Source organism: Brassica oleracea, chromosome C3, assembly GCF_000695525.1.
Source record: "Brassica oleracea var. oleracea cultivar TO1000 chromosome C3, BOL, whole genome shotgun sequence".
NCBI classification, from domain to species: Eukaryota; Viridiplantae; Streptophyta; class Magnoliopsida; order Brassicales; family Brassicaceae; genus Brassica; species Brassica oleracea.
Genome location: NC_027750.1, coordinates 50,608,818 through 50,622,606, shown reverse-complemented (window position 1 = coordinate 50,622,606; position 13,789 = coordinate 50,608,818). Strand labels below are relative to the sequence as shown.

The following is a 13,789-nucleotide window of genomic DNA, read 5'->3' as shown; positions in this document are numbered from 1 at the left end:
AATCGTTTCAAATCAAAATCGTGTATAAACCCTAACTACATACGAAAAGATCCCCAAATCAATTGAAAACCCAAATCGTTTGAAACCCTAACTTCATACGAAAAAATTCCCAAATCGTTTGAAAACCGAGAACCCAACCCTAAATTGAGAGAAATACAACATCGAACCTAATCTAAATCCAAAAAACTCCATGAGAAGGCTTCGATTTACCTTCGTGTTCCGACGGATCGAATCGCCTTTCGTCGAGAGCTCTCTTTTTTTTCTGCGTCTTCCGTCGAAAATGATTTCTTTTTTTTTTCCAATACCAAACTCAAAAGCCGATCAAACGAATCAAATCATGCCACGTCTCTAAGGATCAAGTCCGGTAAATCCTTATTTACGGATTGATCCTTAGGTTATTTAGCTTAAATAATATTATTATAATCTAATTTGTCTAGGTTAGGATGCTAAGGACTCTCGACGTCCCCAGTTGCGGATGCTCTAATATATCACGTTATGGAGCAACAACCTGAACAAGCCCTAATCATAAAAAATGTGATGATCACTAAGCCCATGGGCCGGTTCACAATCAGAAAACGTCCTTGGGCTAAACCGAACCCGGTTCGTATGTAAAATGTACGATATTAATGGTTGTTCAATTTTGCGTTTAGCTGAAACAAAACATAGCCAACACCCGTCATCGTCTTCAATCTCACTTCGCATCGAATCAGACGATCTCTCCAAAACCCTAATTCATCTTCTCCGATCAATTGTTCGTTCCCTGATCTTCCCGATACCAGGAATGCTTATTTATACCCGCCAATCGGATTCTCCAGCAGTCTAAACGCTATTGTCTTCGTCTTCTAGGGTTTCGAATCGGGGAGTGAAGGATACCACAAGAGAGGGTCAGAGATGTCTCTTCCGCTACTTGAGTGTAAGTACGTGACGGAGGAGTTCGTTCGCGAAGGGAAGAGTGGCAGCTACGGTTCCAAGCTGCCCAGCTCCGTACCGATGCTTCGTTTCCTATACGAGCTCTGTTGGGTTTTGGTATACACGCTCACACACAAACCTTCTCTTCCTATTTCTCCAATCTATGCGTATGTGTTCGAGTTGCTGAAGGTGCGTCGTAATGGGTTTATCAGGTTCGTGGCGAGTTGCCGATTCAGAGCTGTAAGGTAGTGTTGGAGAAGGTGAAGTTTTTGGATGATCCATCGAAGGAAGAGTTAGCTTCTTGTTTTGCGGATGTTGTGACTCAGATAGCTCAAGATGTAGGCTTTCAATAGATCTTAAAGTTTCGACCTTTTTTTTTGCTTTCAAATGATTGTACTGAGCGTTGGATTCTTTGCTTTGCAGCTTACCATGTCGGGGGATCACCGTTCTCGCCTAACAAAATTGGTCAGTACTTTTACCTCGACTGGTTCTGGTTTTGCCTTGTTAGTCTTGGTTATGAAGTATGAACAAGAATTTACTGGCACAAATCATGTGATAGCATTCTATGCTAGTAATTAGAGCATGTGTTGTTTTGCTATCAGTAGTGTTCTAAGGTTCAGCTAGCTCTATGCTCATTTTGGGCGGGTTGCAAGGAGCCTTATACTTGATCCTTATCGTAAAAGGTTCCTTAAGCCTAAAGAGTTGAAACTTTGACCGTATTGCCTTCAATTCTCGATTAGTGCAGTTTCGTCTAGACTTTACATTGTATGTTTGATCAAAACTTCTTGAAGCTGCTTACTTGGAGGTTATTAGCATTCGTGGTGTTTTATTAGTTTTGATTATTACATACTTAAGTCTCTTCGTTAAAATATACTTTATGTTCTCATTTACCATCGCCTCAAGTTTTTCTATGCTCACAGCTAAATTTAGTTGTTTTCTTTTGTAGGCAAAATGGCTTGTGGAATCACAGACAGTTCCTCAAAGGATCTTCCAAGAGCGTTGTGAGGTAAACATTAGGTGACATCCAGCCAATTAATGATCCCTCTTTTCACCATTCTCTCTATTTTCTTGGTTAGTAAGAAAGTAACTATTACGAAGTAGCTGATGATTGATTTCTTTATTTTCTATTAGGAGGAGTTTTTATGGGAAGCTGAAATGGTTAAAATAAAAGCCCAAGATTTGAAGGGGAAAGAGGTGAGGTTTCACACTTCTGTAACTACTATATTATTGTGACATACAAATTTGCTATAGGGACGGCGGTAATTTGATAATGATAATATCTCATCTCGTTTAATAGTAAATACAAATGTACTGTAGTCTGATTTGTGTAATATTTAGTTTGAGTGAGTTCCTTTTGCGGTAGATTTATCTCTTAAAGAGTTTCTCCTTGACCATTGTAACTACAGATCATTGCTTATAACTTACATTTCTGGCTTGTGCTACTCAGGTGCGATTAAACACTCGTCTTCTGTACCAGCAGACAAAGTTCAACTTACTCCGTGAAGAAAGCGAGGGATATGCCAAATTGGTTAGTGAGGATCTCCGGCTTTTATCTGTTGTCATTCTTTCTGTCCCCTTCTTTTCTATGCTCTGTTGTTAGATACATCTTCGCTCTTTACTGCCTTCTCTGTGAAATCCACCTTAGAAATGCTCGTCTTTAGTTTTTGGATGCGATGATCTCTTCTACGATGCTGATTTAGCCTTTACTTTTCACACGGTTCCAATTGGAAGGAAAATCTTCTGCTAGTTTAATTATAGTTTTGCAGAGTAACTAACATATATGTCAGCAGGGTTTCTTTTTTTTTTTGGAGTTTGATTGAAGCAGATTGTCAGTACTACAACTTCATTAAATAGATTCTTTTGTGGAGTGCAGATTACCCTTTTATGCCGAGGATCTGCAGGTTCTTCGCATAATGCATCAGCAGCAACTATGGGAATTATCAAGGTTTTTACTTCTGCCGATACGTTATGTTTCACATACGTATTCCATTTATCTTTTCTGAACTAAAATATTTATTTGCAGTCATTAATTGGGCATTTTGACCTTGATCCGAACCGTGTTTTCGACATTGTAAGTTATTCTGTCGCTTTCATCTTTTTGTTTGATATCAGAGTGCATCCCTTTGTCCTTCCCTATATGTATATTCCCTTTGTTTTTGACGAATAGGTTTTGGATTGCTTTGAACTTGAACAAGATTACGACACGTTTCTCAATCTAATTCCTATCTTTCCCAAGGTTTGGAATGTCTCCTCGTGTTGTCATATTCTACCACTTAGCCTGAGAGACTATTTTTGCTAAACCCAATCTCTTTGATATGCAGTCTCATGCTTCACAAATTCTTGGATTTAAATTTCAATACTATCAGAGATTGGAGGTGAATAGTCCAGTTCCATCTGGGCTCTATAAGCTTACGGCCTTGCTAGTAAAGAAGAATTTCATCAGTCTTGAAAGCATGTTAGTAATTTTCCTTGATCTGTTTTTCCCTTTCTTTCTTACATTCTAGGTCCTTAGAAGCCACTGGGGAATTTTCAGTCGAGCTTATATGTTGCCTTAAGGAAATAAACTGGTTTTATCCCTTTTCTGCAGACGATGCCTTTGAAATTTCCTTTTGAATTGGATACTTGTACTGTTGTACATAACGATTGCCTTTCTTTTCATTGTGTTAGCATAAGGCTATATAAATTGGAATCTAAATGAAAGATTTTTCTTCATTATGTATTTTTAGCTAGTTGGTAGCTATGTCTCTTAAGCTTGTTTCTTGATGCACTCTGATAGGAAATTGGTGGGGTTTTGACTGTCAAAACTTATTTTGGCTGCTCTAAAAAAATTACTTCGAGATTGCTCTTGGGGATGACTACCTAGTAGATGATTTATTATCTTGCAAGTGATTCATTCAAATCAATATCTTGTTTTACCAGTGCACTGATTCGGTGATTACGAGTTTGCTACATTTCCTTGTGTTAATAACAAGTGAAGCTATACTAAATCAATGGACCGTATGTTCTTATGTTGTTTTCCAATTGTTGAAAACAGATATGCACATCTGCTACCTAAGGACGAAGAAGTTTTTGAGGATTATAATACTTATTCTGCAAAGCGTTTTGAAGAGGTACGATTCACATTGTTCTCTTCCTTTAAGAAGTTCGTAGATGCATGTGTATAGATGTTTTAAGATAGTTTTGTGCTGGCCCAGCGTAAGTTGTCTCTATGTTTCTTCTGAATTAATACATTTTTCTCTCTTAAGACAAACGAAAAAACTTGTTTCCGCTGCACATACGATGGTCTGCTCATCTTGTCCAGATTTTAATTAATACTTACATATTAAGCAGTTGTCCATTTTCCTGGAAGCCAGCCAATTATTTGTTGTTTTCGAAGCCTTTCTTTCGCATGTTTATTGACGAGTTGTCATATTTACAAATTCTTCCTTTCCTACAGGCCAATAATATTGGAAAGATAAATCTTGCTGCTACTGGGAAGGATCTTATGGAGGATGAGAAGCAAGGAGATTTCAAAGTTGATCTCTATGCTGCTTTAGACATGGAAACTGAAGCTGTTGCTGAGCGAATACCAGAGCTTGAAAATAATCAGACTCTGGGCCTCCTTGATGGTTTCCTCTCTGTGGACGACTGGTATTCCTCTTGATTTATATAAAAAAATTGAACTCTTCTGAAAGCTTTGCCATCCCCATTTTGATTTCTTTTTTGATAACAAATCCACTATCATCAAAACAGCTTGTTTAGTTACACCGCCTTGAACTATTGCATGTGAAGTTTCAAATTATACTTCTTCAAAGCTGCTTTGTATATCTTATTTATAACTAATGCCATAGTACTTACTCCCCTTTCTGTTCAACTGAAGTGAAAGCTCCTATTATTTTGTTAACAATTTACTTGTCTTCAGGGGTCATGCCAATATCATGTTCGAGCGTCTTGCGCCTCTTAATCCGGTGGCTCACAATCATATATGTGATGGCTTGTTTAGGTTAGTGAGTGAACTCAGCTATTTTTTCATCAGATGTATAACTGCTTTGTTACTTTTCAGTGTTCACTCCAGCTCTATGTATCACCTAAGTAGTACAGCAGCTCTGGCCACTAATTTATGATGAAAACAATGATATTTTTGCTCTATGTTTCAGGCTTATAGAGAAAAGAATTACTCATGCTTATCGCATTGCCCGTCAGACACGTTTTCAAAATTCTTCTTCTGCGGGTTCAGAAAAGATTGCCCACGCTGCTAATACAAGTGCCAGTAAAACTTGTTCAGATCTTAAAGAAGTGTTTCAGATGCTTGTTACAGTTGGACCCTACTTGTACCGTAATACACAACTGCTGCAGAAGGTGCACGTGCACTGGCCTTTAAATTTCTGATTATACAAAATATTGAAGATTGAAGCTGATACATGTTTACCATTGTGGCAGATTTGTAGACTATTAAGGGTTTACTACTTGTCGGCCTTAGATCTTGTTCGCAGTAGTGATGGGTCATCAAATCAAGAAGGTAGTGCAGATGAAATCAAGCACCTGAAGGAAGCTAGGTTTAGAGTGGAAGAAGCCCTTGGAACATGCCTTCTGTCATCGTTACAGTTAATACCTGCAAATCCAGCAGTTGGTCATGAGATTTGGGAAGTGATGAGTCTCCTTCCATATGAGGTTAACTTGCTTCTGTTTCTTATCCAAATAGTTTTTTTCTGTAGAACGTGATGGTTTATCCAGCTGCTTAATTTTGTGTTTAGGCTCGTTATCGCTTATATGGTGAGTGGGAAAAGGACGATGAGCGGAATCCTTTGCTGTTGGCAGCAAGGCAAGTGGCTAAGGTATTGCGCAGTATAACTTCTTCGACCTTTTATCCTTATATTATACAGCTGGAAATATGCATCTTCAGACCCTCATGAGCTATTCTCGTATGTCAGTTGGACACTAGATGGATTCTGAAACGGCTTGCAAAAGAAAATTTGAAGCCGTTAGGAAGGATGGTGGCAAAACTAGCGCATGCCAATCCCATGACGGTGCTTCGGACAATTGTGACTCAGGTGTCAATCTACCGCAAAATTTGGTTTTGCTACTATTTTTGTAGTCAGAGTTGTTCAGACGGCTAACTGTTAGGTTCTTGTTGCAACAGATTGAAGCATACAGAGATATGATTGCTCCTGTTGTAGACGCCTTCAAATACTTGACACAGGTCAGTACCGCCTTATGCCTCTTGTTTGTATGCTATTGCCGTTGTTGACCTTATACCCTTACTCACCTCGGTTTTCCTATACACGCATTATGAATAAAAAATATAACGGATGGTCTTTTTGCCAGTGTTTTTTTCAGAGTGCAAAGTAAATTTATTTTCACACGAGTCAGTGTGATTTGGCTTTGCAGGTTTAGTGATGCATTGTAGTCATTCGTTCTAGCATTCATTCTGTTAGTTTTAGAATATCGGAAATGGGGTATGTTGGTTTGGCGGATACCCAAACATGAGCTTCTGAAGAAGGCTTCAATGAAGTGAAATAGTACATTGTAAACCCATGGTAAATTGGGATGCAGTCAGATGGATCCTAATATATTCTTTCAGAGACCCTTTTAATTTAATGTTCTAGTACATTTAGGGAGTTTGTCAGCTTTCATTTCTAAGTTATTGTTGATATTGAGAAGCTTCTCATACTTTCTAAATTCTTCCTGATACACAGCTAGAGTATGATGTCCTGGAATATGTCGTGATTGAAAGACTGGTGCAAAGCGGACGAGCTAAACTCAAAGATGACGGGATTAATTTATCAGACTGGCTTCAATCCTTGGCTTCATTTTGGGGTCACCTGTATGTGTTTTTCTTAGAATGCATTGATACATGCTAGAAATAGTTTCATTACATTTTCAGAGTGAGAACGGATTGCTAAAGGCGTTTTTTTTTGTGATTGCGTAGTCTAGGCATATTTTCAGTAATGCCCAGGATAGAAAAGCACGTTGTGTACGAGTGCTAACCTCTAGAAGTTAGCCATTAGTTTTTTTTATGTGTTCATCGTGTTAGTTTCTCCATGTGTTTCTTCTCATAAGTGTTTTATCTTTCTCAATTCCATTAGAATATTGTCATTTCGCCAAAATTTTATCTGCATGATGCATATATATAGTAGTTTCATTCATAAAGTAATAAAGGCCATCATTTTGGAGTATTTCGATAAACAACATCATGCTATCCAGGTGTAAGAAGTATCCATCAATGGAGTTAAGGGGTCTTTTCCAGTATCTCGTTAACCAGTTAAAGAGAGGCCAAGGGATTGAGCTTGTTCTTCTCCAGGTTGGTTTTTATTCCTCAAATTTTTATGATCCAACTTATTCAAACTAATGGTGGTTGCCTGTCATTCGACAATGATTTGTAGGAACTGATCCAGCAGATGGCAAATGTACAATACACTGAGAACCTTACTGAAGATCAGTTGGATGCCATGGCAGGAAGTGAGACATTACGTTATCACGCAACATCCTTTGGCATGACACGGAACAACAAGGTTTGTCTTTATAGATCCCCAGAAACTTAAAATAATATCTTATTAAATCTTGAGAGGAGCCAACCTTTGGTCTTTACCACAAGTGCATGTATCTGTTAAATGTTGTTAGAGAAAATTGGCTATGTTGTCAGCTTGAAATTTAGGTTCTTTTTTTCCCAAGTAATCTGAATGAAACATTATTGATTTGGTTGTATTCAAGTTTGATCCCCTACATTTTTGTTTGAGCTCATCGTTTGCAGCTGCATATATTCTGACACTGTTGTGTCACTTGTCTATGCGTTCAGATGCATACATGTCTGCAAAGCTGTGACAAGTTATTTATCTAAAGTCTTTCATGTAGAATGTCTAGTTTTGTAAGAAAATGCATTTCATTCAAAACCTCTTTTATACTTCTATAGATGCTAGGTTCCGTAGATAAAAAAACATATGAGCTTGCGACAGCGCCATCAGTATAAATATGCTTTATTTGTTTATTTAATGCATGTCTTCCTGGTTTTTGCAGGCACTTGTCAAATCATCCAACCGTCTACGAGATTCGTTACTCCCAAATGACGAACCAAAGCTAGCTATCCCCCTTTTGTTACTTATCGCCCAGCATCGTTCACTGTAAGTTGATAAATTTGACTGCGCAAAATTGTTTGGCATTATTTGTTTGCATGGAGCACTAGTCTTAATTGGAGCAAATTTTCTACAACATATACCTGGAAACTTAAATAGACACGGAGAGAAAAATGCCCTATTAAATCGACATTGTAGATTTTATATTTTATATTTGGTCTGACCACGAACGATGTTCATATCTCTAAATCGAGTATGTGTGATGTACAGTTACTCATCTAGTCAACAGACTATGATTTTCTAGATTTATGTTATAATTGTTATTATAACGTAAACTACTTCTTTATATGCAGGGTTGTGGTAAATGCGGATGCACCCTATATTAAGATGGTCACTGAACAGTTCGACAGATGTCATGGAATTCTCCTCCAATACGTGGACTTTCTTTCTAGCGCTGTTACTCCCGCTACTGCTTATGCTCAGCTCATACCTTCGCTTGAAGAGCTTGTTCATACATACCATCTTGAGCCAGAGGTCTTTCGATTTTCCTTTCCTTTGTCCCTTGTTCTTTACCCTTGTGTTATTGCACTCTTTAACAATATGAATTTCATCACTTTCGCATGTCTTTCTGGTCTACATTGTTAGGCATTATTATCTTAATTTTGCGATTACTTCACTTTGCTATTATTGCTTTGCATTATGAAGCCCAAACTTATGTTTTGAATCCCCTGCCAGGTCGCTTTTTTGGTATTTCGACCTGTGATGAGGCTCTTTAAGTGTCGACGGAATGGTGATATTTCATGGCCTTTGGACAGTGGGGAATCTATTGATGCAGATTCCGATGTATCAAAATCTGAGAGTTCCATGATTCTTGATGTCGGCACATCTGAAAAAGCTGTAACGTAATATCTCAACTCAAAACTTTAGTATATTTGGTCGCACCAACATTGTGGACGTGATGTTTATCTAAAGTGTCAATTAGTCTTTTTCTGAAGATTTGATGTGTGATAAGAATCAATTATTTAATTGAATTACACCTAGATGCTGATATATTGGACTTTCTCTCGTGTTAATATGTTTGCAGGTGGTCTGATGTTCTTGATACAGTAAGAACAATGCTGCCCTCGAAAGCTTGGAATAGTCTGTCGCCAGACCTCTACGCTACATTTTGGGGGCTTACTCTGTATGATCTCCATGTTCCCAGAAGTCGTTATGAGTCTGAGATATCTAAACAACATGCTGCCCTTAAGACTCTGGAAGAGGTTGCTGATAATTCCAGCTCTGCAATTACGAAGAGAAAAAAAGAGAAGGAAAGGATTCAAGAATCTCTTGATCGTCTAACCGGTGAACTGAAAAAGCATGAAGAACATGTTGCCTCTGTCCGTAGAAGGTTTTCACGTGAAAAGGATAAATGGTTGAGCTCCTGTCCTGATACTTTGAAGATCAATATGGAGTTCCTGCAACGTTGTATTTTCCCTCGTTGCACATTTAGCATGGCAGATTCTGTGTACTGTGCTATGTTTGTACATATGCTCCACTCTCTTGGAACACCCTATTTTAACACAGTCAACCACATTGATGTACTGATATGTAAAACGCTACAACCGATGATCTGCTGCTGCACTGAATACGAAGTTGGACGACTTGGGAGGTTTTTATTCGAGACCTTGAAGATTGCATACCACTGGAAGGTAACTCGAGAAATTTTATTTTACCTAGACGATGAAAGTATAGAATTGGGTTATTTCTTGATCTAGTTTCTAATGCTGGTGTTGTCGCATATATTTTCTCAGAGCGCAGAATCAATCTATGAAAGTGAATGCGGAAACATGCCTGGGTTTGCTGTTTATTATAGATACCCGAACAGCCAGCGTGTCACATTTGGACAATTTGTGAAGGTTAGAAATTCTGATCCTTGACTTCTGTAATATGTATAAAATCTAACGATATCAAGTTTGAGGAGGGTATAATCTCTTTAGCTGTTGAGTATCCTTGTTCATTATTATTTAGTGTTCTTTATTATGGTCAGCCGAAAGTAGAAGGGCAATTCTATACGTTCTCTGGAAGTATTAAGGGCTAACGTAAAGATCTTCCAATAGCTGAGACGTTATCGCATAGAAATTTTGAGTCTTTGACCAGATAAAACGGAAAGATCAGGAAAATCAAGGCTATGAAGGCACTATAACTATTATTTGCTATATTTAAGACTCGAGAATATATTTTATACTGTTTCAACTAAAGGGTTGTTTTAATGTCAGCTGGGTGTTCTTACCTTTTTTATTTGTTGAACTAATGGCATGACGCGTAGAAAAGCAATTAAATATATTTTATATGATGTTACTGCATTGCATCTACTCAGCGATGATTTTGATATATTTAGTTTCATCTTTGGATATGTTTTCCCTATGTATTTCTACTATTTAGCTGTCACGTGTTATGCTTTAATTACTAGTAGCAATATCATGTTTCTTATGTGTGTTTATGGCTGTTTCTTCTGTTGATGTCTTTGAAGGTACATTGGAAATGGTGTGCAAAAATCACAAAGCTTTTGATCCAGTGTCTGGAGTCAAACGAGTACATGGAGATTCGTAATGCCCTTATTATGCTAACAAAAATATCTGGTGTTTTCCCAGTTACTCGGAAAACTGGATATAATATCGAGAAACGGGCAAGTACCTATTTACTAGCCAGTCTTATGAATATGATTTAAGTTGGTCTTATGTGTACAGCTTTTGTTTCATGTGTTGTTCTTTGTGAGAAGATTAATGTTTCCGTTCTTTGTTGGTCTTGTCTCACAGGTAGCGAAAATTAAAAATGATGAGCGAGAGGACCTTAAGGTCTTGGCAACTGGTGTTGCCGCTGCTCTATCTGCAAGAAAAGTGAGTGCTAACCACAGCAATTTTTTATACTCGAGTGTTTTTTTTTTTTTTTTTGCAATTTTCACTGAATGTGGATTATTTGCAGTCATCATGGGTTACTGACGAAGAATTTGGCATGGGTTACCTTGAACTAAAGGCTCCGCCAGTACATACTCCTAAACATACTCCTTCCCAGAATGGCTTGGTAGGTGGTGAATCAACTGGGGGAAGATCTACTGCTAACCAGCAGCCTGAGTCTGGCGGCAAGGACCAGTTGTCAAAAAGTAAAATACCAGATGGAAGAACGGAAAATATGCCTTCAAAATCTGATCAAGGACATCCAAAATCAAAGGGAGGCAATCCATCGGATGCCCAACCATCTGTGTCTAAGAAACCAGTGGACCAAAAGGAAACAGATGAATCACCCAAAATATCTGATGAGAATCCTGTCAAAGCTGGTTCAAAGTACTCTGAAGCCGAGGTATCATCATGTTCCCTGCTCTTTTATTTATTTAAGTTAGCAACTCCTGCTTTACTTATAACTCCCAAAGTTGTCACTAGCACTACACAGAAATTATATAGGAAATTTAACCTGCCCCTTCTACTTATTTGACAGCTCCATTAGGAAAGTGATAATTAGGTATTGTATTTGGGATAACCTATCCCCTCACGTGGGCTCTTGGTTGTGAGTGAAAACTCTTAAGGTCAATTGATTTAATCCCAAGATAGTGCAGTATACTATAATCTTATATTCTTCGCCTTCACCCCAACCTATCCCCACCCTTTTTATGTTGGAAGTTGCTCGCTAAAATATTTCAGGTAGATTTCAGGCTTCAACTCTATATCATGCTTAATTTATTTTTTGGTTGGCAGTTAAAACCTTCTTCTAAACGAGGTGCATCGGCTACATCGATGAACAAATCAACAAAGCAAGATTTTGGAAAAGATGATGGAAAGTCCGGTAAAGCTGCTGGAAGAACATCCGCAGCTGACAACGATGTTATTTATCTGGGGAGCAGGCAAGCAAGTTTGACCAAAGCTTCTCCCAGCACAGCAGGCAATGGTAGCTTAGCTACTGGTTCTTCCAAAGGTTTGATCTCACCCACAAAATCATAAGACGTTCATTGAAGCTAGTGAAAACTGGACGGACTTGTCAGGTATTCTAACATTAATCTCTGATGCAGTGAAAGATGATGGTGCTGAAGCTACAGATACTCAAAAGCAATCTACTCGGACTGCTCATTCCCCTAGGCATGAAATTAGCACTTCTTCGAGGTCGAGTGATAGGTTACAGAAACGAGCTAATGCTGTTGAAGATAGTGACAGAACAAGTAAACGCCGTAAAGCAGACTCTGAGCACAAAGAGCATGACAGTGAGGCTCGACCGAGTGATAGAGACAGATCAGCAGAGGCTAGGGTGGATTTAAACAAAACACCCAGTGATGACCAAAGCACCCAGAGAGATCAAGACAGGGCAAAGGATAAGGGTAATGAAAGACAGGACAGGGACCACAGAGAAAGAGTCGAGCGTTCTGATAAAACTCGTGCAGATGATGTGGTAAAAGCACGAGATAAATCCATGGAACGCTATGGTAGAGAGCGCTCAGTTGAGAGGGGGCTTGATAAAGGAACAACTAGGAGTTACGATAGAAACAAGGATGAAAGAAGCAAAGATGACAGAAGCAAATTGCGTCATAGCGACGCGTCACTTGAGAAAGCTCATGGTGATGATCGTTCTATTTCTCAAGGCTTACCCCCACCTCCACCGCTACCTCCTAACATCGTTCCACAATCTATGGCCTCGAAAGAAGAACCCGAAAGGAGGGCCGGAGGTACAAGGCATTCCCAGAGGCTTTCTCCGAGGCATGATGAAAGAGAGAGACGACGCTCTGAAGAGAATACATCAGTTTCTGTGGAAGAGTCGAAACGAAGAAGAGATGACGATTTTCGTGACCGAAAGCGAGAGGACCGAGAAACCATCATCCTGAAGGTAACATGGCTCCTCTTTATCAGAAACTGTAGCATAAATGCAAAAGGAATAAAACTCTTATGTCTACTCTTATGTGCAGGGAGAAGAAAGGGAAAGAGAGAGGGAAAGAGAAAGAGAAAAAAGTATCCCATTGAAAGATGATTTTGAAGCCTCCAAGAGAAGGAAGATAAAGAGGGATCAACAGGTCTCATCTGCAGAGCCAGGGGAATACTCTCCAATGCCACACCAGTCATCTTTGTCAATGGGTATGGGACCATCATCGTACGAAGGCAGAGAGCAGCGAAAGAGCAGTAGTAGTATGATTCAACATGGAGGTTATCCTGAAGAGCCAAGCATCAGACTTCTTGGCAAAGAAGCTTCCAGCAAGATGGCTCGTCGTGATCCTGACCCGTATCCTTGAATAGCAACTTATATAATCTTATCTGCTTTAGTAATTTTGCATTATGAAACACTCCCTTATATGATGCATCATTGATTGTGTATCTTCAAGGTTTCCTTGACCATTGGTATTTAGAATGTATGATCGTGAGTGGGAAGAAGACAAGAGGCAGAGAGCAGAACGGAAGCGGAGAGATCGGAAGTAGACTCTGATGATTCCAAGATCCTACGTTTGTTTTAAGATTATTTATCATGAAAAGTCGGAATTTTAAACATCTACATTATTGTGATTGATATCTTTCTTTGTTGACAATGCCTTACGGTTCCAATAACAATCACGGTTTTGGCTTTTATACTTTGCTCGTTCGTAGCTGAATATTTTGTTAGTAGGTTTTGTGTATAAGTATTACAAATGAATAGGTATAACCGAATGTGTTTTATTTGGTTATAAAGAGAGTACTTTTATTGTCCTGACTTATGAGGCCAATAACTTTGAAAAGTCTAAGATTTTCCTTTTGATCTAATATGACTATTATATATTGAGATAAAATTTAGTGATAGATCCATCAAATTCTTTTCCTGTTATTACTAGGTGCACTTACAAA

The 13,789-nt window shown here is 38.6% G+C and overlaps 1 protein-coding gene across 2 annotated transcripts; it reads left to right on the top strand.

The window, feature by feature from the left end:
* Positions 1 to 656: 656 nt before the first annotated feature.
* Positions 657 to 13,537, top strand: LOC106334659 (THO complex subunit 2). Of its 2 annotated transcripts, XM_013772975.1 has the most exons (34): positions 657 to 751; positions 847 to 1,026; positions 1,122 to 1,247; positions 1,333 to 1,374; positions 1,856 to 1,915; positions 2,041 to 2,103; positions 2,357 to 2,437; positions 2,783 to 2,854; positions 2,933 to 2,980; positions 3,077 to 3,145; positions 3,231 to 3,364; positions 3,944 to 4,019; positions 4,346 to 4,539; positions 4,811 to 4,891; positions 5,046 to 5,247; positions 5,329 to 5,559; positions 5,643 to 5,723; positions 5,820 to 5,939; positions 6,029 to 6,088; positions 6,585 to 6,712; positions 7,093 to 7,189; positions 7,272 to 7,400; positions 7,903 to 8,006; positions 8,312 to 8,492; positions 8,694 to 8,860; positions 9,043 to 9,649; positions 9,752 to 9,856; positions 10,471 to 10,626; positions 10,757 to 10,837; positions 10,923 to 11,297; positions 11,690 to 11,906; positions 12,001 to 12,806; positions 12,886 to 13,196; positions 13,321 to 13,537. In XM_013772975.1, exons 2-34 carry the CDS (start codon positions 892 to 894, stop codon positions 13,388 to 13,390), a joined length of 5,409 nt encoding a protein of 1,802 aa, XP_013628429.1. In that variant the 5' UTR covers positions 657 to 751; positions 847 to 891; the 3' UTR covers positions 13,391 to 13,537. The 2 variants fall into 2 exon arrangements, with proteins under 2 accessions (XP_013628429.1, XP_013628430.1); XM_013772976.1 differs by lacking the exons at positions 657 to 751; positions 847 to 1,026; positions 1,122 to 1,247; ... (6 more) ...; positions 3,077 to 3,145; positions 3,231 to 3,364 and adding an exon at positions 3,759 to 3,840.
* Positions 13,538 to 13,789: the final 252 nt, after the last annotated feature.

Bases quoted from the DNA above. Each gene is read 5' to 3' on its own strand.
- LOC106334659 (XM_013772975.1), top strand. From the start codon at position 892: ATGTCTCTTCCGCTACTTGAGTGTAAGTACGTGACGGAGGAGTTCGTT. The intron at 5,248-5,328 runs GTGCACGTGCAC...CCATTGTGGCAG, and splicing joins ATACACAACTGCTGCAGAAG to ATTTGTAGACTATTAAGGGT. The intron at 8,493-8,693 runs GTCTTTCGATTT...ATCCCCTGCCAG, and splicing joins CATACCATCTTGAGCCAGAG to GTCGCTTTTTTGGTATTTCG.